This window comes from Camelina sativa, chromosome 12 (assembly GCF_030686135.1).
Source record: "Camelina sativa cultivar CO46 ecotype springtype chromosome 12, ASM3068613v1".
Taxonomy (NCBI): Eukaryota; Viridiplantae; Streptophyta; class Magnoliopsida; order Brassicales; family Brassicaceae; genus Camelina; species Camelina sativa.
This window is the reverse complement of record NC_141891.1, coordinates 17,980,519-18,006,240: the sequence shown is the minus strand read 5'-3', so window position 1 is coordinate 18,006,240 and position 25,722 is coordinate 17,980,519. Positions and strand designations below refer to the sequence as shown.

General features: G+C 32.9%; 3 protein-coding genes and 1 pseudogene across 3 annotated transcripts; 1 reads left to right on the top strand and 3 right to left on the bottom strand.

Annotated features, from left to right (window-relative positions):
* Window positions 1-305: 305 nt before the first annotated feature.
* LOC147930677 (uncharacterized) lies at window positions 306-830 on the bottom strand (annotated as a pseudogene).
* Window positions 831-12,704: 11,874 nt separating this feature from the next.
* LOC104748889 (uncharacterized) lies at window positions 12,705-16,277 on the bottom strand. Its single transcript, XM_087477899.1, has 4 exons — window positions 15,905-16,277; window positions 15,439-15,808; window positions 13,091-15,112; window positions 12,705-13,040 (listed from the first exon to the last, which is right to left on the bottom strand). The coding sequence occupies exons 2-4, from the start codon at window positions 15,517-15,519 to the stop codon at window positions 12,864-12,866; spliced, it is 2,280 nt and encodes a 759-aa protein (XP_087334025.1). The 5' UTR covers window positions 15,520-15,808; window positions 15,905-16,277; the 3' UTR covers window positions 12,705-12,863.
* Window positions 16,278-19,596: 3,319 nt separating this feature from the next.
* LOC104718283 (putative inactive linolenate hydroperoxide lyase) lies at window positions 19,597-22,655 on the top strand. The gene is made up of 2 exons (XM_010436000.3): window positions 19,597-20,547; window positions 21,433-22,655. Exons 1-2 carry the CDS (start codon window positions 20,170-20,172, stop codon window positions 22,465-22,467), a joined length of 1,413 nt encoding a protein of 470 aa, XP_010434302.2. The 5' UTR covers window positions 19,597-20,169; the 3' UTR covers window positions 22,468-22,655.
* Window positions 22,656-22,663: 8 nt separating this feature from the next.
* Window positions 22,664-23,243, bottom strand: LOC104718292 (uncharacterized). The gene has a single exon (XM_010436013.3). The coding sequence runs from the start codon at window positions 23,123-23,125 to the stop codon at window positions 22,757-22,759; it is 369 nt and encodes a 122-aa protein (XP_010434315.1). The 5' UTR covers window positions 23,126-23,243; the 3' UTR covers window positions 22,664-22,756.
* Between the last annotated feature and the right edge of the window lie 2,479 nt (window positions 23,244-25,722).

Below are 25,722 nucleotides of genomic sequence, written 5' to 3'. Positions count from 1 at the left end.
CCTTTAAAAGCTGTTACCACATGATGGTGCATAATTTGGAAACGATATCATAAAAGGTATCGTGTCTCGATCGGAATCAATTAGGGCATCATTAATGGGGGAACTAATTTTGGTGTTTTTAGAATAAAGATATAGTGAAAATAATGTAAGATCAGTAGTTAAGATCATATGTTAAAAAATGGAGGAACTAATTTTGGTGTTCTTAGAATAAAGATATAGTGTTTAAGAACATGTTTAAGATTTAATACAAAAACAAAAAAAGCTTAGTTGATGAACAAACTAATACTACTATTCCTAAAAGAAGAGTCAGGTCTGAATTTAAAGCTCTGTCTCGATTTCGTTGAAGTTCTAGTCTCTGACAAGGTCTCTTCTCACAGCACGGCTTCATACTAAGCGTGGTGAGGCTCCTTCACCTGCTTGGAAATTGGGTTGTGGGGTTACCTTTGAGGATGATGCAGGGAAAGTGTTTACCTTTGAGGATGATGCAGGGAAAGTGTTTACCTTTGAGGGTTACCTTCCTTGTGAGGCAGCTGGCAATCACAGAGCATCTACCTTCGTTGTCTGAGCTAGAAACAGAGTAGCTTCTAAATGAGTGGGATGGGCTCTCTACACTGTGGCACACGGGGTTTGAATCACAAGCACACTTGCTCTTTAAAATTCCTGCGTTTAGACATAGTCCAATGGTTTCAGAAACATACGAATGGAACATAAATAAAGGTCTGCTGCGAGTGATCTCACATTTCTGTGGAACAAGTTACTTGAAAAAGGACCATTCATTGTGAAATAAATAGAACAAGAACTAAGCTAACCATTCACAAAAAGTCAATTCCTTTACTCACGAAATCTAAGCAAAATCAGACACCGTTTCAAACAGCAATCTTGGCTGACACTGCATCAATAAGATCATGAGAATATCTTCTTGAGGATGATGTTCTACTAACATCTACATTGATAGATAAAGAGCACAAGACAAAAGCTCATTACTTTCTCCCCGACGAAGAATATCCCTGAACACTAGCTACTAAGAGGTGGCAGCTCCCAAACCATCAAATGAGAAGTGTACATAACCAGACTCATGTGTTCCACATCTATAAACTAAGACTCCTTATTCAGCAGCAAAAGGAGGCCAATGAGAATTGAACTTCTTCGAATCACCATTGAGAGAAGAATTCAAGCGGAACACACTATGATACACCACAAAAAGCCCCATCTCTAGCTTAGCCTAGATCAAGCTCTATGCCTATCTTACTCATCACTGCTAGGGCTCAACGCCAGAACTACAAATTCAAACCTATAAATATCTTTAACTACAAATTCAAACCTAGATACATTAAATTCAGCTAAAATGCATCAAATAGGTGAAAACATTTGTGCGTAACACAGAAAGATCCGATAAGAATTCAATTCCAATAGCGCGGTAGAGAGATAGAGAGAGAGTTGAGATCTGGAGAAGCAAAACTTACCTCTTGGGTGATTCTCCAATTGAATTCGGTGTCCAGAGACGTGAAGATGATGAGAGAAATTAGACCAATCAGAAGACAGGTAAGAAATTAGAACTAGCTGTATATCAGTTCTATCTCAAGATCAATATTTTTTATCTAAGCCGCCTACTGTTCCGTTTTTTAATAATATAATTGGACTTAGAACACATAAGTGTTGTACCGTTAATGATGGCCTTATAGCGTGAGTACAAAAATGTAGGTGAAGAATCTATCACTTATGTTAATGTTTTTGCGGCTTTTGTAGGTGTGAAAACCTTGCTCAATCTTCTTCTCTCTCAGTTATTACTTATTAGCATAAGCCTTAATGAAATTAAATCTCCATATGCTCGTATATTCGAGAAACGTAAATTCTCGTGTCTTTTGAGTCGTGAAAGCAAATCATTACGTTGTTTTACAACATTTCATGATTTCAAAGAACGATTTATTTTTTATTTTATCGAAATAATGTTACAATCAAAGGATTAACGTCACATCTGAAACATTATAATCATATAATGTAACCAATATTGATATTTCTTCAAAATACTATGAATGTTTGTATTTCTTCACATATAATGGTCAGAATACTATGAATCCAAAACCTATTTAGAAAAAAAAAAAAAAAAAAAAATCAAGGCCTAAAGTCTTTATATGTAATAATATGCTTTAATTTTTGCATTGGATTTTTAAACTTTCAAGAAAAGAAAAAACATAAAATCAATAAACTCTACCTAAAATTCATCTATCATTCTTCAACCCTCCAAAAATAAAAATCTATCTACCAATAACACCCCTTAGGGCAACTCCAACCGAGACGGCAAAACATCAGTTATACGTTAATGCACTCCAACTGAACTGCAAAACAAACACTATCTCTATTTTTTTTTCTGTTTTGTGAATAGTATTACACTATATTTGATGTAACACTATTTACAAAACACTAAAAATATATATATTATTTTATTTATGTTTTTGATTGAAAAATATATCTAAAATATTGTTTATCAACTATCATCAATATTTTATAAACTGTTTTATTACATTTAGTAATATAAACTAGTAAATATAATTAATATAATATTAAATAATATATATATATATTTTTAAAAAATAATTTGTTTATATAAATATTGATGTTTATTAAACTATTAGAAAAAGAATTTTAAATTTAATAATATAATAATTAAAAGTTTTGTTTTTAGTGTAAAATTTAGTGTTGTGGTTGGAGATGAAAAACTTTTTGGAACACCAAAACACTAAATTTAGTGTCAAAATTTGGTGTTTTTGTGTTTTATGGTTGGAGTTGCTCTTAGGCCATTCACATCGGTTATACACACTTAATGAGTGTCAAATGAATTTAATATTAATTGTTTTTGCATAATTTAATTAAATAATTAAATTATACTGAATTATACTGTATTTTTTTAAAACTAAACCAATCAAAATGAGGCAGTTGGCACATGGGTGTCAAAAGAACGTCTTAAATTGTCTTACTCCTCTTTTTTTTTTTTTTTTTTTTTTTTAATTATTAATACAACATTCATTATAAGCTTTTTAACTTTCATTGAAAACTCTTTGAAATATACCAATATGACTATATGTGATGTGATCACGGGATCGACCACTCGGCCGTGAACACTCGATTCTCTCGGACGTCTCTCAACCACCTCTCGGACAACACTTGGACGCCTCTCGGACACTTATCGACAACTTGGAACCGGCCTTCCTAGTGATGCGCGGTACCAACTAGTCTCCAAGGATCATCAAGGAGGAGCAAGTAAAGTCATCTAATGGGCTTTGCAATCCAAGCTCCAACCCTCACACCAATGGCTCATGGCTAGCATCACCACTGAAGAGCCTTGAGTTGCGACCAGCTTTGGGAAGCTTAGTTCGCGAGTCTTCACCATCGCGCAAGCGTGAAGACGCCCCTAAGTCATTAGAAGGAGCTGTACTCTTTTTCCTACTTTGGGTTTGTCCCAATGGGTTTACCAAAGAGGTTTTAACGAGGCAGCGAACTCTAGTGCATCTCCACTTCGTTCCCGCTTGGCTCATGACTTGGAAACAATCATTGACAAGTTTAGGAGCCAAGGAAGTGAAGATCCTATCACCGCGTCCAGCCAATGACGTGGCTTTTCTATCTCTCTCCCTTCCCTTCCTTTGAATTTCTTCTTGAACCTTCTATGACCGTTGGATTGGTCTTTCCTTTGATTTACTTTTGCTTTTGCTTTATGGCCAAGTGTAAGGATGAGATCCTGGCCGCGTGTCTAGGGTTTTAGAGTCCCCCATTTGTAAGCCTTCCTATATAAAGGCCTAAACCCTCATTGTAAAAGGCAGACTTGAAAGAAATAGAAATTTTCACAAAGAGAGATTCTTTGTTCTTGTCTCACCTCTCTCCTTAGCCTAAGTCCGGGACTTGGCTCTTGAGAAACCCTAAGAGATTCACAAACCGGGTTTGTAATCTCTTAGTTGACCGTATCAAGAGGAGAGCCAACCCTCTTGTGTCGTCGCATCAAACCACCTCTATTCCATCGCCCATCTCTTTCGTCCCACCGTCCCAACCTCGAGTTCTCTTCCGCCAGCTCTCGAGTCTATCATCGATTCCACTTCGCCAGCCTCGAGTTCTTACCATCAGTCCTCGAGACTTCCCAGTACCACCTCGCGTCGTTCCCACCTCCGTTTCCCACCGGGTCCTGCCATTAGCCGTATCCGCTCAGCCGCGTCCGTACGTTCCGAGAAGGCTTCACGACCGTTTTCACAAACCGTTCGTTGGAACCTCCTCAACTCTCGTTTCTGTCGTTTGAATCCTCTCTGGATTCGAACCCTTGATGCTTGGCCGAGGAAAGTCCCACCGATTCTGACTTGACCGAAGTCACACTCCTCCATCGATCCATAGCCGCGTCCGCGGGTCACATCAATATGAGTCTGGTTAGAGAGTTCAGAGTAGTTTAGTGAGGTGAGGGCAGTATTATAAGGATTGTTCATTGTTTCGGTAGATTATTGACAACGATTGGTTGTTTAGGGCTTAATTTGGGCTTTTGGTAAAGAGCTAGTACTTGAAAAAGGATTGTTCATTGTTTCGGTAGATTATTGACAACGATTGGTTGTTTAGGGCTTAATTTGGGCTTTTGGTAAAGAGCTAGTACTTGAAAGTTTAACCAAGTCTCTTTGGTTTAGACTATTCTTTTTGTATTAGGTAATATCCCGCGTCAATGCGCGGATTGTTGTATAATAAAATATATTAATTAATTTAAATTTAATTGATCATCATAAAAAAACTTAACAAATTAATTTAAATGTCATTAACATTTTTTATAGTTTTATTTATTCAAATAATACAATATCAAAATATATAACTTATTTTAAAATAATCATACATACATTATACATATCTCTTAAAGTTATTTTTTATGCTCAACTTTGACAATAATTTTCATTAGTATTTTCGAGCATTTGAGGTAATAAAATACTATTTAATAAAAATAAATTTACTATGTGATTTAAATATATAATTTAAGTTTTACAACACATAATCTAAACTATTTAATAATTAAAAGCTAAACTATTTTGAAAGTTAAAAAACACATATTTTCTATAAAATCATATGAAGTGCATCAAAGTTTTAAAATACGATTAAAAAATGTTTTTTTATATTCCTCTTAGTTTAAGATATATTGCTAGGTTTATTTTTTTTTGTTTTCTTCTCTTTTTTGGAACGAAATATTGCTAGGTTTAGTTATAATTTTTAATCCTTGTAATAAAAATTTAGATAGAAAATAAAAAAATCAATGTTTTTCCAAAAAATAAAAATAAAAAATCAATTTTTTTTATATAGAAAAATCTTTAAAGTACATATTTGAATTAAATTTAAAAAATAGTTATTTTTATAGCATTATATGTTGAATCAAAAACTGAATATAGCATTATATGTTGAATCACAAACTGAATATAATGATTATTATTCTAAAATAAATGTATTACAATTTTGTTGGATGTAAGTGAGAAGTAAAAAAAATTGATTTGATAATTATATTACAAAAATTTCATTCCTGAGAACATTTCAAATTTTAAGAATAAAATAAATATATGTGAATTTGTAAGAACTAATCAAACATCTAAAGTAAAGAATTAAGTGTTTTCTTTAGCTTGATTTCCTTATTATGAGATGGTTATAACCAAAATATTATTATGGTCATCAAAATTTTATTATACATATTAGAATACATATGTATTTTAAATCAAAATAATATACAAAAAAAAGAAGAAGTACATAAAACAAAGAAAAAATAAAATTCAAAACAATGTAAAATATATAGTAAACAAATAAATATAATCAAACTCTTATTTGGGTTTTCAACTTATGCAAAAACATTATAAAAAAACAAAGAAAATATTTAGGATTTGGGATATGGTGGAGGAGGATGTGAGAATAATTATTTATAGGATAAAAAGTGATGGAAGTTACATTTCTAAAATAATTAAATTAGAAGAGTTACAATTATAATTAATAGTGTGTTTAAATGAAAATGAATGGAGGATAAAAAGTCAATTCACAATTTATGTAATTTCAGTTACAGTTTAGTAGTAAAGAATGAATTTAAAGTATGTATTAATGTATATAATTAAATGTGTTGTTTAATTAAAAATAAATAATAAATTTTTAAAAATTAAATGTCAAATGGACGAATAAGAAGAGAGTGAAACATTTGAAATATGAGGCCATGAAGGTTAATGGGTTATAGTGAGATATGTGTCTTTCTTTTAGTAGATAATACTGAAATTGATGTATCAAAGATAACTATTTGAGAGTTACAAAAGTGCAAATCATTGCATATTAATACATTTTTAACATGTTCTATTATATTAAATTAAATTCATTGAGAACACTACTATGATATTATTATGTGAGTTACAAACAAATTTTATACTTTTCCAACTCCTAAAATTAAAACCCATTTAATTAAATGTGAGTGGGTGGGTCTATAATTTGATTCAAAGTATAATATGTTACACATTGATCGTTTAAAATGAATAAGAACATCTAATTCTCAAATAAACTTGATTTTTTTGTTAAACCCAACATATATGAATTTAAATTTAAATATGGAAATTTAAAAAATAAATATGAATAGATTAGAAAGGTAAGAAATACAAAAGAAATATTTTATTTTTGCATTTAGAATCAGACAATGATAAATATATATAATACTTTCTAAATTAAAATATAGAATCAAACTCTTACAACACATATGAGATATAACAACATTTGATATTGGTGGGAGAGGAGGAGAGAATGATTTACTTATAAGATGATAATCCAAATTAGATAATGGAGATGAATCTTTAAAAATAAGAACAATGTAATATATATATATATATCATGTAGTCTCTAAAATTAAAATTTAGAATTAAAATTTTACAATGATATTTCATTTGGATTTTTGTAACCCATACAACAAAAATAAAAAATCGAAAAGAAAAAAAAATGATTTGAGGTATTGTGGAAGAGAATGAGAAAAGTGGAAGAGAATGAGAGAATATGAAAATGATAAAGTAAAAAAATGCCAATATGAGAGAATAAGAGAATGAAATAATGTTTATTTATATGATAAGAATTGATGGAAGTTGTGAAGTGACCTTAGTGCAGTGACCAAAGGTAAGTCCTTAATGCACAAGGCACCATCACACAAGGGATCGAGTTCCGCTCTCTACGAATATAGGGATTAGGGTAATGGGCCGGCCTGTTGTGGCCCAATGGTTGACCACAAAAAATTGATGGAAATTATATTTAGAGTTATGAAAATTACAATTATAATTTATTGTGTTTGAATAAAATTGAGTGGTGAAATATGATTAATGCATAATTTATTTTATTTTCAGTTACAATTTATTTTAATGTGTGAGTTAAATGTTTTATATTAATTGGATCTTAAATATTGTTTAAAGCAATTAAAAAATTAGAAAAAAAATTAAAAAAAAAAAAAGAAAATATTAAAAAAAATCAACTAATAAGTAAAAACCAAAACCTTACTTTTATGTATATGATTTTCATACATTGACCACTCCACCACTCCATGGCTTGGACTGTTGGACAATTTAGTATCCACTGTTCGTACATTTGGTGAATTATTACTCTTGTAGACTGTAGAAATATAAAGATTCCTTTCTAGTCGTCTATCAAAGGGTGTGGCTTCTGTCCATTCAAATTAAATCTGATTGCCCATAATCAAGGAGTTTTCGTCTCAGAACTCCCTAAAACATTTCTGACAATCTCAAAAGTCCCTCTCTATTTTGGCATTTATTTTTGATTTTTTTTTAAAATCGAGAATGTGTTGTTTTACACTCTTGTCCATAGAAAAATTAGATATTTACAAAAAATACCTGGGTAGTATCCACCCAAAAAACTGAATCGGATCTAAGACCCAAAAAAAAACTGAATCGGTTTTTTTTTAAAAAAAAACTGTAAATTAAAACGAGACTCAAATTAAAACTGCTCTCTCTCTCGTCACTCTTCTCTTTCTTCGGGAAATTCGAATCGATTTGGGTAAAACTGTAGAACTAGGGTTTTCTCGTTTTCATTCAATCAACCAAAAATAGAGTAAGAAGATGGTGAAAACAAGGGGGGGTCTTGTGAGGAGGAGTGAGCGTTTGAAAGAGAAGAAGATCTTAGAAGGAGATGGTGGTTCGAAAGCAAAATCCAATTCGCCGGAAGTAGGTGTGTCGGGTTTGAGTCCGGCGACAGTAGGAGGAGAGAGAGCTTTGAGTACGGTGGCGGAAGAAAGTGAAAGTCGAGTTTTGGAGGAACCCAATCCGGTGGTCGGAAGAGAAATTGCGAACGAAGTAGAGAAAGTAAAATCCGCTACTCCGGAATCAAGTAATGGAGAAGAAGATGATGAAGAAGGAGGAGATAACGAGAGATCTACTTCTGTGGAATCAAGCGATGGAGAAGAAGAAGGAAACGATGAAGGGGAAGAAGGAAACGATGAAGGGGAAGAAGAAAAAGATGAAGTGGAAGAAGAAAACGATGAAGGAGAAGAAGGTGAAGAAGGGGTAGAAAAAGACGATGAAGGGGAAGAACAAAACGATGAAGGAGAAGAAGGTGAAGAAGGGGAAGAAAAAGACGATGAAGGGGAAGAAGAAAACGATGAAGGAGAAGAATCAGAAGAAAAAGACGATGAAGGAGAAGAAGGTGAAGAAGGGGAAGAAAAAGACGATGAAGGGGAAGAAGAAAACGATGAAGGAGAAGAATCGGAAGAAGAAGAAGAAGAAAACGATGAAGGAGAAGAATCGGAAGAAGAAGAAGAAGAAGAAGAAGAAGAAGAAGAAGAAGAAGAAGAAGAAGAAGAAGAAGAAGAAGAAGAAGAAGAAGAAGAAGAAGAAGAAGAAGAAGAAGAAGAAGAAGAAGAAGAAGAAGAAGAAGAAGAAGAAGAAGAAGAAGAAGAAGAAGAAGAAGAAGAAGAAGAAGAAGAAGAAGAAGAAGAAGAAGAAGAAGAAGAAGAAGAAGAAGAAGAAGAAGAAGAAGAAGAAGAAGAAGAAGAAGAAGAAGAAGAAGAAGAAGAAGAAGAAGAAGAAGAAGAAGAAGAAGAAGAAGAAGAAGAAGAAGAAGAAGAAGAAGAAGAAGAAGAAGAAGAAGAAGAAGAAGAAGAAGAAGAAGAAGAAGAAGAAGAAGAAGAAGAAGAAGAAGAAGAAGAAGAAGAAGAAAGAAGAAGAAGAAGAAGAAGAAGAAGAAGAAGAAGAAGAAGAAGAAGAAGAAGAAGATAAGGAGGGAAGTTCAAACTCGGCAGGTAACTCGAGAAGGAGTACAAGCGAAAGTGAGATGGAGCACGAGGAGGACAACAATGCAAGTGTAAGTACAACAAGTCTGTGTCATTCGTTCGGAATATGAAAACTCATTGGAATTTGAAATCGATCAAGTAGAAATGGTAGAACTGGTGCAACTATTGGGTGTAGAACTAGTAGAACTGGTGCAACTATCGGGTGTAGAACTGGTACAACTAGGTGATGTAGAACTGGTACAACTAGTTGTTGTATAACTGGTATAACTCATGTAAAACTGATATTGTTGCAGGAATCGGAGGAGGAAACAGAAGCGATGCAACCTTTAGGAATGCACTTCAATTCTAGTCAGTACAACAAGAAAATCAAGCTATCGACAAGGTGTCATATTTTAGAAACTTTGGAAACGCTGGATAAATTAGAGCACTCACTGACTAGTTTCTGAGAGGGATTGGTTTGAGAAACATCCACAATTCAAGCACATTTTCCACATGCCAAGGGAACCAAACCACAAGCTTATGGGAATGTGGTTGCTCTTACTTCGAACGGCTAAAATCGAAAAAAAGAAGGAAGCATGGTTTGTTGTGAATGGTGTTCCAATCCGGTATGGTATGAGAGAACATGCTTTGATGTCTGGATTAGATTCTCGGTGCTATCCACTTGATTATAAGGAAGCCGGCGGTATCGAGTTTCGAAGGAAGTATTTTTTACGGAAAAAAAAGATTACACTTCAAGATGTGAGGGGAAAGCTAATGGTAATGCAATCCGATGGTACTCGTGATAGGTTGAAGATGGCGGTTCTCTACTTTTTAGGAAGCATCATTGTAGGGCTATACAAAAGACTCGGGGAGAGATGCCATGGGTATCGATGATTTTGTTGTAAGAGCAGTGAATGATCTAGGTTTTTGTGTGTCTTTTCCTTGGGGGAGATTATCATTCGAGAACATGCTTGAAGAGATTTCCCATACAATGTCGCATTTTAATGGGGTCGTGCATAAAGAGAATGTGATATGGCCTGTTCCAGGTTTCTGTATTCCATTGGAGGTTAGTTAGTTTAAAATTTGAAGTTTTCTCATTTTTGATATTTCTTATAAGTGAAGCTGATTTTAGTTTTTTTTTTGTGTTGTATAGTTTTTACTATTTGAGGCAATTCCAATTTTGGCGAACACTTACGTTGACCAAGTTCCTGAGGCGGATGCAAGTTGTCCTAGGATGTGCAGGAGGAAATTTAAGAATACCGGTCAGAAAGGTTTTCCTCTAAAGAATATAGGAAATACACTTGGTACAACAACGGTTAGTTATCCTAGCAATTGCCATTATTAATCATTTGAATCAATTGGTTTGTAATGTATCTAAAGTAGGTCGTTTACACAGGCAATTGCTAGTGTGATCCCTCATATTGATGAAGAAATTCCTCTTCTCGATTTAATCATGGAAGAAGCTGAGGAAGACGATACCCATGATGTCGTAGTTGACAGTTGGATGTGGCGCATTTGTAGAGGACTACCTGTACTTTTGGAGGAGATGTACACAGCCGATGTGGCTTCTCATTTGGAACAAAACGATGCGAATGAGGAAATAGACGGCAATGAACAACCGAGAGAAGATACTATTGAGTTGGTGGATCTTCTAAGGACCATGAAGCAGGATATGAAAACCCAGTTTGATAACATTTTGGCGAAGATTGATGGGCTTGAAAAAAGGATCGAACCGTTGGAAGTATATGTGAAAGAGCAAGAAAAACCAAAGGTAATCGTAATACTGTAGTAATACTTGATAATACTAGAAGGTGTTAACAAAATTTGGTTTCATGTCAGGCGCCTGTAGATGATGAGCAACCGAGTACTTCGCAAGAAGGAGGGAGAGGGACGAAGAGAAAAAGGTCTAAGAAGTAGTAAAACTTTGATTTGTCATCGTAGTACTAGTAAAACTATGTAAAACTTCGTTAATTTGTTGGATTTGCGATTGGTACTGGTATTACTAGTTAAACTATGTAAAACTACGTTATTTTCTTGGATTTTCCGTATTTATGGTAAAACTACGTAAAACTAAACAAAAACTAGAGAATTCATATAAGAAAAATATAGAACATGATTCAATTCAAGGAGGCATAATCCTAGAAGTCACATAGAACATCATGATTAAACAAGAGAAGTCACATGAAAGATAAGAAACTGATTCGACAAGAGAATTCAAGGAAAAGATAAGAAACAGAATCTGATTCAACAAGTTTTAAACCAACATAGAATGAGATCGACTCAGATAATATCAATCGAAACACAACCTATCCAGGAGATCGACTCGAGTGGTAAGCAACGCCAACTCCTCCTTTAGTTTGGCAATCTCGTCACTCTTCTCCTTAAGCTCCATCTGCAAATTATAGATCTTAGTATGATGGGGTTCAAATTCCTTCAATCTCTCCCAATGGTTATCAACATCTTTCCTTAAGGTTTGGGTTTCTTCTTCAATTGCATCAGCCCAATTTTTCCGCCTGTGCAATCCATCATCCTGCAAAATATATCAACGAACAGACATCATACTCAGGTATCTCAATTGTATTTGATTAAATTTAATTTACCTTATACTTAACGCAAGTAAACCATCTCTTTTTCTCTGTTTCTGTTGGAGAGATCTCATTGACGATTCGTTTGCCACATGGGCAAATTAGAGGCATGTCAAAATCACCATCGGCTATGGCTTCTCGCCATGCTTGTAACTTCCTCGCCCTCTTCTGATCAGCATAGTATTGGTCGGCCTCAAATTGTTCCATAGTTTGAGAAGGAGAGAAATAGATCTAGGATCTGGATCTTCGACTTTGAAGATGAGAGAAGGAGAACTCGGTGTACTTTAGGTTTCGAAGAAGAAAATGAATGAATGACTGAGAATGAGCGTGAGTGAAGATAGATAAAAAAATAAAACTTCATGCTGTCGTCAAAAAAGAAAGAGAAAACGAAATTCTGGCCACGTGTAAAAGATGTGTGCGTTCACACTGCGTGTTCACACACAATTTTACCGAGTAATGTGGTTGCACTAAACTTGCAAATAGTTGTACTTTAGAGGTTTCTCAGTTTAATTAGTTTTACTAAACCTTAACATTACTTTTTTTAGTTTTACAGTTGATTAAACTTAACTAACATACAATTACAAACTTTTTGCAACTTCATAAGTTAAAACTTATAATTCTATAACTTTTTTCATGCTTACTTGGTAATTATTTACAAAGTGACATTAAAAGTGTAAGGAAACACTTGTTGAGATCAATAAATAAATTAAAATTGGTATATTTTTGAAAATTATTCATTTATAGTAGAAACCTATGTAGAACATTTATACTATACAATATGTATTGATTTTAGGTAGTACCAATTTTATTATTTTTACCAGTTTTATCTTAGTTCTGCCAGTTCTACTCTCTCATATACACATATTTTGAAAGAAAAAAAATATTAATAGACTTCAAATTAAGTTTCAAATTAAGTTTCAAACCAAGTTTTACATTAAGTTTCAAACCAAACACAATTGATACATGAAGAGGTAAATCAAACATGAACATTATCTCCAAATAACAACCATTGGAGTCCATGTCTCCGGCGCCTTTTATTCTGCGTCCTAGGTCGTTTTTGGTCGTTTTTCCCCAACAGATGCATACCTTTTTGTTTTCTTTCTTCCCCCTCTTATTTTCCGACTCGGAGGTATGATCTCCATATCTTGGACGTCATCTAGGACATCCCATCGAGACTTATCAGGTACTAAATAAATTGTCCTGCAATATGCAATTGCCCACAGCTCCGTCCAATAATACTTAGAACACAACTCATGTAACTCGAAATCCTTACCTCCATATTTCCTCCATATTTTTGGAATGTAATGAAAGACGCCAATGCATGCACACAAGGATACTTTTGTATATCGAAAAACCTGCAACTGCAACTTCTCAATCGCAACTTCACCAAATAAGGCTTTCCGTCACTGTCAATGACATTGTATTCAAGCTCGAAACCATTTAGCTCTATCACCTTTAGTTTCTCAGCAGTTGCCCATAAATCATGTAAGTAGTTCTCCACTAAAGGCAGCAATTTATTTGCGACTGATCCAGACACAGCATCTTTTCGATGTTCATTAAACCATTCAGAGAATTTTTTAAGTATTGCATCAAGCATGGGTATCAAGGAGTACCTCCTTGCATCTTTGAATACACTGTTCAACGATTCAACACAGTTGCTTGTGTCTAGGTTGTATCTATCTCCTGGAAAAACACATTGTGCCCATCTTTCTTTCTGGGTAGATTCTTCAAGATACTTGGCAGCAGAAGGATATCTTGTCGTAAAAGATGCGTAAGCAATGTTGAACTCAGCCACTGTGTAAAACCTACTACACTCCATGAATCTCCATGCAACAACGTCTTTGTTCACGTTACGAGCATAACTTTTCACATTTTGGGATAAGTGCCATATACAAAAACCATGATGAGCCAGAGGATACACATTAGCTATAGCTTTTATGAGACTTGTATTTCTGTCAGTCATAAATACTATTTCAGAAGAATCCCCAACAACGGTTTTCAACATCTCCAAAAACCAATTCCAACTTGCATCATTCTCACCATCAAGAACACCAAACGCCAAGGGATAATGGTGACGGTTAGGATCTTGAGCCGACGCAAAAACAAGAACACGCTTATATCCGTTCTTTAGAAAAGTTGCATCCATAGTTATAACTTTCCTCATGACTTTAAATCCTTCAATGCTAGCTCCCAAAGCTATGAAAAAGTACATGAATTTATTATTCTCATTGCAATGCACATATGATCTTGTACCATGATTAACCTTCTCTAACATGTGCAGATAACATCGCAGCATCTTGTAGCTTTCTTTTGGGCTACCTTTCAAATCAGTAACAGCTTGATTTTTCCCTCTCAACGCCGTGGAATATGATATATCAACACCTAATTTTGTCTTGACAAGATCCATGATAATTTTCGGAGGTGGAGTTTCCATTTGCCCTGGATAATCACCATGTAAAAGAGAAGCAACTAATTGTGGAGTGCCTTGTCTCTTACTATTGCTTGAACTTTGACTAGCCCGAGAGCATGTATGCATCTTGTTGGGCCTTCTAATCAAGAAAATATCTGTACCTCGAATCCTACCACCTCGTAAACCCCAGTTACATCCTTCTTTAGGACATTTGACCACATAACGCACCTTGTCCGACTTTACTATTTTAAAACTAAAACAGTTAGCGAATGAAGCTCTATCCACCACATCTTGCAATGCCTTCTTGTTTGGAAATTCTTGAAGTTTAGTCAGATCCAAACCATCATCCCATGGTTCAATATACTTACACGGTTCTACAACAGGGCGTGGCTCAGTATATTCATCACCTTCATCACGTGATTCAGCTTCATCCTCTTTATTAGAATCACCCTCTACAGCCTTTTCTTTGCCTACGTAGACAACAATGGCGTTAGGTCCGATTTCACCATCCTTCGCATGTTGGTTTTCATAGTTCATACCAACAGAACTTTGGTCCACTATGGGCACTGTGGGCACTATGGGAACTTGCTCAGGCTGAGGATCAGAAGGGATGACATTCACAAACAACATACATCTTCGCTTCTCATAATTAACGGAGTCTAGATAAATATTAACATTCTCATCATCATTAAGCTCACAATGCTCCAATGTTTCTACCAGTAGTGGCTTGTAGCTCAGCTGCAACTGAACGTTACTTTCAACAAACCCAAGCTTCCTCTGTATCCTTGCTTTTAACATCAACAATGTTATATTCCTCTTGAACATTATACTATACATGCGTCCTTCATATTTAAAATGTAGGCTGACGTTCTCGCATATTGTATCCTGCCAAACCAACCAATATAAAAAAATCATAATTAGTACTACTACTAGTTTTACTAGTTTTACTAAAAATGCCAGTATTACCAGTTTCACCACCTTCTCTCTCCTATCAAAATCGAATCGAATGGTAGACGAGTTCTAATCGAGTTAATTCACTGAAATCGAAAGCCAAATCTCTTTCTTATCTAATAGATAGCTCAATCGACCCATAAACCTTTGTAAAACACTCAATGTGCTAAGCTTTCTTCGATCTAAATCCAATTGAATTTCTATATTTACAAATCAAAAACAAATTCAACCAAAAGCAACTCTAAAGTGAAGTAACGCACCTGCATTTTGAAGAACAACTTGATGCAACTTGATTTGGTGAAGAACGACAACAGTAGGAGCTCCAACGACGGAAGAATCATCGGCGGCTGGGTTGAGAGAGGTCGGGTGAGTTTCTCGGGTCGAAAGAAGCTGGGTTTGAGAGTTTTTGTTTTTTTATTTAAAAAATTTAATCTAATTCAGTAAAATAAAAAGGGTAAAATCGTCTCATCGAGTATTATTGAAGAAGGTGAGGGTATGAAGAATAGAGAGGGAGATAGGAGATTTGTCAAATTTTTTAAGGACTTCTGAGACGATTACTCCATAATCAAGTCTTATCCGGACTTTAATCTCTCGGACCCCTTCATCTCTATTTTCATTCTATTTAGCCCCCTAATAAAAATACATGTATTTAAATGTTTATTTTTATTAAAATAATTAGTAAAAGACAAATAAATTTAGGATTTTTGATATATTTACAGATCTAACCTTATTTTGGATCTAGACCCATATTAGCTTTGGATTATCCATATCCACTTTGGATCTTAATCAACTAATTTCTTTATTCTCTTTTTGTATTCTCGTCTTCTTCTTCTTCGACTCCGGTGAATCTGAATCAAGTGAATCTTCTCATCTTCTTTTTCTTTTTCTTCTCATCTTCTTCTCCTCATCTTCTTCTCATCTTCTTCTTCTTCGACTCTGATATCATGGAAAATCAAGTAGGCGAATCTGCTATGATGATGGTAAAAGAGAACATGAAGCTCTAAGAGAGAAGATGATGCTTTGTCCGTCAAAGTTTATCACTACTCCTTTCACGATTGGGGAAAAAAAAGTGATATTTGTCTTTTGTGTTTATGCAACTAGTATTTTTAGGTACAACTGGAATTTATAGGGACAACTATGTTCTGGGTTATTTAACAATGAAGTATTTTGGTACAACCGAGTAAATCTAAGTACAACTATGTCTTTGAAAAAATTGTTAAAATATGTCTCATTTGACAATTATTTTGGTATAACTGAGTAAATCTAAGCACAACTATGTATTCTGTGTTTAATTTTTTCACCGTCAGAAGTCCACATTGAGACAGGACATCTGGCGCCGTCAAAGAACTGACATGTGTAAAATTAATATTTTGCCCCAGCAAAAAGTCATATAGTTGTTCAGTTGTACATAGTTGTACAAAAATGAACATAGTTGTTCTTTGTTCTATAAACCACAAAAATTAGTTATTCTTTACTCTAAATCAAAAAAAATTTGTTGTATTTATGATATTACGTCATCAGAATACATTTACTATGTTATCTTGTATTTAAATGTTTGAAACCATCCTTATTTCTTAATTCTCATAATTTGTGGTTGTTATATATAAAGTACCTTTAAAAGACTAAGGTTGTCTATGTAAGAATTTGGATTTCTATGATTTAGATTTCTTTTTTACATGTAAAGTAGTTAAAATTGTGTGGTTGTTATATACAATGTAATCTTAAAAGACTAAGTTTATATATTTTGGTTCTAAGTTTTCTAATTTAATAAAAGTTTTCAAATTAAGTAAGGCAATATAATATAGTTGTACCAGTTGTATTTAGTTGTACCAAGACAAAACAACTCAAATTTGTACAAATTAATTAGAGTTGTATCTGTTAAAACTTAGTTGTACGAAACATAACAGATAAGTTTCACAGTATTTTCATTGTCAACTGCAAAGAAAAGAGAAGAAAAAATGTCTATAATTTTATATTTTTCTGTAGCAATCCATCAACATAGTTGCACTCATTTATCTCAGTTGCACCAAATTTTTGTATCTGTAATTTTCTACATAATTGTATCCAATGGTCCCAATTGTCCCATATCTGCAATTTCTAAATTTTTTACAAACCTCGCATTTTTTTCTTTTAGAGAGAAGAGAAAATGTTTATTATATTAGTTATTTTTATTTCTTTCTTTTAGATTTAAATTTATAATATAATATAAGAAGGGTAGAGTTGGATTTTAATAATATTAGAAAAGGAAGGAGTAGTAAGAATAAGTGGGGGTTTTTCAAATTAGATATGAAGGAAAAGGGGCTATAGAGATTAAAATCCGTTATCCTGAGCAATGCTATATAGAATCGGATTTTCTCGTCTCTGGTTGTATAAGTTGCCACCTCGAAATATTCAATATATTATTTACTCCTCCTGTTGTGAATTCCATAATGTGAAGTCCCTTTAAATGCTGTTATCATAAGGTATGGTGTCTCGGGACCAATTATAACGTGAGTACAAAAATGTAGGTGAAGAATTTATCACTTACTTGGGACCATATCATATGTTAATGTTTTTGGGGGGTTTTGTAGGTGCGAGAACCTTCCTCAGTCTTCTCTCTCAGTTATTAGCTTATTGAAATTAGATCTCATCCCTTTGCTCATATTCTAGAAACGTAGATTCTCATGTCTTTGGAGTCGTGAAAGCAAAGTTCTCATCGAGAGAAGTAGAAATTGTTTTCACTAGTCAATCATTCATATTACGTTGTTTTACATTTCAAAGAACGGGGGTTTTTTAACGTCACATCTGAAACAATACAATCATATAGTGTAACCAATATTGATATTTCTTCATCATGCGGTGGTAACATGGCGTTTCTTTCTTTCTTTTTTGGACAGAAGCGGTGGTTATAAGTTAGATAGACACGTGTTTTATCGATCTTTTGATTCTCGTCCACACACTGATTTTTTAAGAAAAATCTTCTTGATACCTTAATTTAATCAAACCAAACAAGATAGAGATCTTCATGGTAACGTACGTAGCATGGCCACAAACTTCAATCATGTGGTACCTAGAAAAGATTCGACACAGAGTTAAAACAACTCGCCGACAAATTGAATAAGGACATATATGGCTTTGGCCTCCATCAATTTTTCCAATAGTTAGTCTTAAGTCTTAACTTTCTTTTTATTGTTAGGGTCCCGACCTTTTTTTTGAGTACCAACTTTTATCTTGAGTATGGAGTTTGGAAAGTTGGACATTGAATAAAATGATAATTTAATACAAAATTTGTTCCCTCTAAGAAAAAAAAATTGGTCAATTTTGATCATTGTCATAGAAGTTATTTTTCCCATTTGATGTTCTTATAATCTACTACCATATACTTTAGTGATTTCTAAAGGTTACAAAAATTTAAATCATTTATATTTAGTCCAAAATTTTTTAACCATAAATCCATAACTCTGAATCGTGAGTTTTATGAATTATACACATATATGATTTTTAACCATACTGATTCAGGCCTCTGCCTAGCAAAAAAGAAAACGTAATCACAGTTTGGAGTTTGATTTTCTTCATACAGCAGTCAAGCTCATATGTCAAGGTTTTTTGATATATTTATAATCACACTTCAGAGTTTGGTCAAGTAGTACCCCAAATACAAAAATATAAAATGTTTTAGAATTTTCTAAATGAACTCTCAACATAAAAGTATTTAAAAAAATAGTTCATTAATTATATAATACAAACATATATCATATATGTCATATTGTCATGCGCAAGAAAAAATAAGAACTTTTCATTTTGTCTGCGCGATCGTGCTTTGAGAAATATTTTATGAAAAATACACTTTAAAAACGTTTTGTCCTAGAAATGAAGACTATCTTAATGTTAACACCTCCCCTTAATGTATATGCATGCATAAGCTTGTTTTTTGAAACAACGGTGAACGGAGGCCATAATCATCATCGCGTTGTATCAAACTATCAATGGTTACGCGATTGTTCACGCTCACTACTTGCTATGTTTGCATTTGCTTTGAATCAATGAAATAATTCACATTTTTGAAAGAATAAGAATTTCTTTTATCAAGTGTATTATAAAATTTAAATACAAACGCCGATTAACATTTAAATATGTTGCTGAAATATTTAAAATAACATTTATTTCGGAATAAAGACACACACACATATATATATATATACTTTTTTTTTGCGTAAACGTAGACGTAAATGAAACAAAGAATAAAAGACAACTTTTTTTTTGTTGAAAAATAAAAGACAACTTTGTATGTACGTAACACATGAACGTCACTCTCTAGCCTCTTATACAATGTGACACATAATTTTTATTTTTTTTAACATTAATAAAATAAAACGAGAGAAAACTTCCTTCTACTTTTTCACATTCACATAATGTATATTCACATCCAAATTCAATTTACTTCTTTGAGTAATAGTGTTATTATACTCTAACTAAAAAAAACCATTAAAATTTCAACTAGAATAGTATAAAACTTTAAAACAATTCATCCTATATATATATGATATATTAATTTATTGTTTGGATTAAGCCATTTGGCTGTAAACTTGACTCAGTTTCCATTTTCTTCTCCAAATATAATTTAGGTTTGTTTTTGGCTGTAAGCCATTTTATACATACTATGGTTTTCCCATCCGTTTTGGAAATAGAGTCCATATTTTATAAAGAACATATAATTTTCTACGGAAATATAATGAATGATGTTTAATAGTAATGAAATTCAAATATACAATGAAAAAGAGTCAAATATTATACACAACAGAAACAATATATAATACAGATCAAAATAAATAAACAAAAGTTATTTACGTAAGAGTCCACAAATAATGCACGTATTCCATCTGGTAATGGTATACAGAAATATAACTACATGTTATCTCTTTTTATTTATATCTCCCAAGATACATCTACAACCGCATAGAAATAGAACACGACGAGATAATTTCTAAAAAAATTATAAGCTCAAGTTAAAGATGTTGTCACCACCGTCCCCGTCGCAGCTTCCCCTCCGTACAATACCGGGATCGTACGGTTGGCCGTTGGTTGGACCATTATCGGACCGTTTAGATTACTTCTGGTTCCAAGGGCCCGATAAGTTTTTCCGGACAAGGGCAGAGAAGTACAAGAGCACAGTGTTCCGTACAAACATTCCTCCGACGTTTCCTTTCTTCGGCAACGTTAACCCTAACATCGTTGCCGTCCTCGACGTCAAGTCTTTTAGCCATCTCTTTGATATGGATCTAGTTGATAAAAGAGATGTTCTTATCGGAGACTTCCGGCCTAGTCTCGAGTTCTACGGCGGCCTTCGAGTTGGAGTTTATCTCGACACCACCGAGCCAAAGCATGCCAAGGTTCGTACAAACGTTGCTTTACTACTATTAAACATATGTGTATATAAGTAATTAGTAAGGTAGCAAATAAAGTAACGATCTATATATATAGATAATTTAGTACTCTAATTGGTTGATTGTGGGAGCTTTTAAATAATACTAATTAGATTTGAGAACTATCGACAGTGGAGAAGATTAATATAGCTCTTCTCATCTCTAATTAACCACAAGAGTCTTTTCCAATATATATAACCCCAAATCCCCAATACTCTATTTGACAGAGATTATAGATTTACACAAAAATAAAAAAATTAACCCCAATACTCTATTTGACAAAGATTATAGATTTACACGTAAGAGATGTATAATTTTAAGATCCACCGTCGTAATTGAAGAGATGTAAATTTTTTAGAAACCATTTTTAAATTAGTTTCAAAACTAATCGAACCTAACCTAACTAGTTTTTTTTTTTTTTTTATATCAAAACCTAATTTAACTAGTTATCATTAATAAAACCTCAACAAAAAAAAAAGGTATGCACAAATACTATATGTTACAAGCTTAGCAGAGTAGAAACAAATGTATACGGTGTCTTTGTCAATATAAAAGAGAGGGAAACCAACTAAAATGTGCGCTGTTAAAAATAAAACAACTAAAATGTGTAAATAATAGAAAGACAAATACAAGAAACAGCTTTTATCTTGTAACGTTTTACATACAGAAGAAACAGTTTAAGTTTGGCGTTTTCCACCATTCCTTAAAACAACTTAAGATTATGTAATCGATGAACAGTATAAATTTTGTTTTCTTATTCACAATTGAACATATAATATATTATTTATTTATTCACATGTATTTAACTATATATTTATGGTGTTAACGTCTTACATGTATTTTTACACTCAGTTAAAAAATTTCGCGATGGAAACACTAAAACGAAGCTCAAAGGTATGGTTACAAGAGCTTCGTTCAAACCTAAACACTTTCTGGGGAACAGTCGAATCAGAGATATCCAAAAACGGCGCCGCTTCATATGTCTTCCCACTCCAACGTTGCATCTTCAGTTTCCTCTGCGCCTCTCTCGCCGGCGTTGACGTTTCCGTTTCGCCGGACATAGCTGAGAACGGTTGGAAAACACTCAATACTTGGCTTGCGTTACAAGTCATCCCAACTACTAAACTCGGCATCCTTCCTCAGCCTCTCGAGGAGATTCTCCTCCATACTTGGGCTTACCCTTCCCAAATAATCGCCGGAAACTACAAGAAACTCTACGATTTTATCGACGAGAACGCCGGAGATTGTATCCGGTGCGGTCAAGAAGACTTCGGGTTGACCCGAGAGGAGGCTATTCACAATCTTTTATTCGTGATGGGTTTTAACGCTTACGGGGGCTTTTCAGTCTTTTTACCTTCTTTGATCGGGAGAATCACCGACGACTCCGGTTTACAGGAGAGGGTTAGATCCGAAGTCAGGAGAGTTTGCGGATCCGGGTCGGATCTTGATTACAAGACGGTTAACGAAATGGAGCTGGTTAAGTCTGTGGTCTACGAGACGCTGCGTTTTAGTCCTCCGGTTCCGTTGCAGTTTGCACGTGCGAGGAAAGATTTTCAGATAAGCTCACACGATTCGGTTTTTGAGGTTAAGAAAGGTGAGCTTCTCTGTGGCTATCAGCCAATGGTGATGAGAGACGGTAATGTTTTTGACGAACCGGATGAATTTAAACCGGACCGGTATATTGGTCAGACCGGGTCTGAGTTGCTTGATTATCTTTACTGGTCTAACGGTCCACAAACCGGTACGCCTAGCGCCGCGAATAAACAGTGTGCAGCTAAGGACATGGTCACTCTCACGGCCAGCTTGATCGTTGCCGATTTATTTCTCCGGTACGATTCGGTTACCGGTGATTCCGGTTCAATTAAATCTGTTGTGAGAGCTACGTAAGTGGAGAGATTCATTTGTGGTTGTTATGTCAATTAATCTTCAAATGTTTTATATTTTTGGAGTGTAGACCTCAAAATAATCCGAACATATTTTATTTTTACAAATTTATTTATTGATGTATCATTTTTATAAATGTTTTGTGATTTTGTAGACTTTTAATTGAATGAAAAGAAAACAAAGTTGTAACATAGCGTGATTTGATTGGTTTGGAAACAAAGTTTGCTTCGTTAAAATTTAATTAATCCAATCCAACAAAATCATTAGAAAATAAAAGAGAACATTTTATTATTTATAGAGAAGCACAAGATAAGCTATCGATGAGCTTCTTTGAATGGTTTAACCATTTCTCAAGAACGTATTGCTTCACCTTCCCATCGTCGTCTCCGAATACATTGCACAATGCCTTGACGTAGTATTGTGGGAACTTTCCATTCACTTTCACGTAGTACACAATGATGCGTCCTTCATCTCTACAGATATTGTCTTCCATAGCGTCGGAAGGAGGAGTTTTGGGCTTATTCATAGGGGAAGGAGGGAGCGATCGTGCTATATTTCTTCTTATGCAATCTTCTAGAGGGCTCTGCTTGGCTAATGAGATTGTTATAATCGAGAGGAAAGTTACAAAGAAAATGATGACGATGCTCATGGAAGTCTTCATTATTTGCTTTTTTGGCTTCGCTTTGATGTTCTAAGAGAAAAATGAGAATTGCATATATATAATAGAGATTAGCTGAGAGGCTGAAACTGTAAATTGTTAATTAAGACTTGAAACTTGTTTTACATTAACTTCATGTTTCATCCGTTTTAACTTGTACTTTTATTGCTTTACATTAACTTCATGACGTTTTATTAACAAGTGGCAACACATATTACATGTCGGCAATAATTTTATATAATATGAGAAGGTTTTCTCCTAACTTTACATAACACAACAACATTTGGCAACATATATTTTCAACACCTGTCTCACTTCTTAATTATTAATTTTTTTAATTCATTTTTCTCAAAATTACATACATAATTTTTCATATTCACTAAATTTAAATAATTTTTCTGTACTAAAAAATATATTAACATTTATGCAATGTCCTTTTAATAATTATATATAGATATCATTTATCAATATTTTATATAATTACCATAAAATTATAATTTCCCTTAGGTATCATTTATCAATATTTTATATAATTACCATTACATTATAATTTTGCAGATAAGAAAGAATTAAAAATTAATATTATAATTTTGGACAAAATAAATTTATGATAATTAAAGATTTAAATATTAATATCATAATTTTGGAAAAATATAATGTGATGATTAAATAAATTTAAATGATATTTCTGTACTAAAAAATATATTGACATTTATGCAATGTCCTTTTAGTAATTATATATAGATATCATTTATCAATATTTTATATAATTACCATAAAATTATAATTTCCCTTAGGTATCATTTATCAATATTTTATATAATTATCATTACATTATAATTTTGCAGATAAGAAAGAATTAAAAATTAATATTATAATTTGGACAAAATAAATTTATGATAATTAAAGATTTAAATATTAATATCATAATTTTGGAAAAATATAATGTGATGGTTATTAAATTCTTTACTAATTTCAAGCTATAAAAAATATTATAATATTATAATAATTATTTGTTGACAAAAAATTATAATATTTATTTCACAATTTTTGTGCCAAAAGATCAAATCAATTTATTTTAAAATAATTTCAAGATATAAAACAATATGATATTTGTTTTTAAGAGTAATCATTAGCACAATTTATTGCATATTAATTATTTAGAATGTAACTCCCATGATGTTTGAAAAACTTTAGAAACAAATATTTCATCATATGAATACACTTTAATGTATTAATTGCAATACAATTTGTGTTTTATATAAAAAAAACACAGACAAAACCTATGGTATATTTATTCTTTGAAATTAACCATAACTCCCATGATATTTGACAAAAAAAAAACTGAAAAACCTCTCATACTACTACAAATTTATCTATAAATAGCTAGAAAAAATCTTCATCAAACATCATATTGTACCTCTCACATAATCTCTAAATTTTGTAATATTTAACTTTTTTTCTTTATGTGATATTGGTAGGTTTTGAAATAAATAAGTTGAGTCAAAATTTTGGAGCATATATAGAAGTCAACATGTGAAATGTGATTATTCATTAGAAAGAGTTAGATGAAAAATGTCTTAGGAACATAACATATTCCCACTTGTAAATGTTGGTAAATGTTGTTTCAAATGCCTATTTTGTATATTAAAATTGTAATTTGTTTTTTTTTGATCCATTTGATAAATTTGTAATATAAAAATGTTAGTTTTAACTTATAGATCATAATTCATAAACTCTAATAGATTTTATTTCTTAGTCACAATATTTATGTTACTTATTACCCATGCTATATTTATACAAGTGTCTTTGTATGTATTACCCATGAAAATGAGTTTAAACAAATATTAACTGTTTTGAATACTACTACTCTAAATGTGTTCCTTAACGTTACAACTGTGTTTGTATGTATTTATAACTTTCTTTCCGATAATCATTTTCCTGGTCCTTTATTTTATTTATAACTTGTGACTTATAATAAGAAAGGTTTTGTGATGGTAGGGTTTAGAGACGAGGAAGATTTGGACGTCTAGGTGATATATATCTCATGATATGGGTTTTCAAAGCCATGTCATTCTTCCAAATTCAGGTTTTATTTTTTTACACAATTTAGTCTTGATTATTTTCTTAAAATATAATCAACATCTAATTTCTTTTTACAACATTATTGTTTGGATTATATATGTATGCACTTATTTTCTCTTCTCATATGTTCCGTTATTTTTCTTAGCCATGATCGATTGTTGATGATGTGATGATAGTGCTTACCTGCAAGCAGAGCAAGGCAATAGGATTTGACCATGTGTGCAAGATTCATCAATACGCATTTAACAAGACTCACCTCTACCACATGTTTATCAAGTCAAAAGATCCAAAGATCACCCTAAGCTAATCCCAATTGCATTCTAGAGAGAGAGAGACGGAGGGAAAGAGAGAAAAAAACAATGTCTTGGAGAATTAGAAAGATTTGAGTTACCTCTTCTTCCATCCATCACATGATTTTAAAAAGAAAAAAAATTATCTGGTGAACAATTATTTTATTTTCTTTTAGGTTATGCAGTTAACACTAAAAAGGTAACTTGATAATAAGATGATATGTT

Bases quoted from the DNA above. Each gene is read 5' to 3' on its own strand.
- LOC104748889 (XM_087477899.1), bottom strand. From the start codon at position 15,519: ATGATTCTTCCGTCGTTGGAGCTCCTACTGTTGTCGTTCTTCACCAAA. The intron at 15,113-15,438 runs GTGCGTTACTTC...TTGGTTTGGCAG, and splicing joins AGTTGTTCTTCAAAATGCAG to GATACAATATGCGAGAACGT. The intron at 13,041-13,090 runs GTAAGGATTTCG...TATTGGACGGAG, and splicing joins AATATGGAGGAAATATGGAG to CTGTGGGCAATTGCATATTG.
- LOC104718283 (XM_010436000.3), top strand. From the start codon at position 20,170: ATGTTGTCACCACCGTCCCCGTCGCAGCTTCCCCTCCGTACAATACCG. The intron at 20,548-21,432 runs GTTCGTACAAAC...TTTTACACTCAG, and splicing joins CCGAGCCAAAGCATGCCAAG to TTAAAAAATTTCGCGATGGA.
- LOC104718292 (XM_010436013.3), bottom strand. From the start codon at position 23,125: ATGAAGACTTCCATGAGCATCGTCATCATTTTCTTTGTAACTTTCCTC.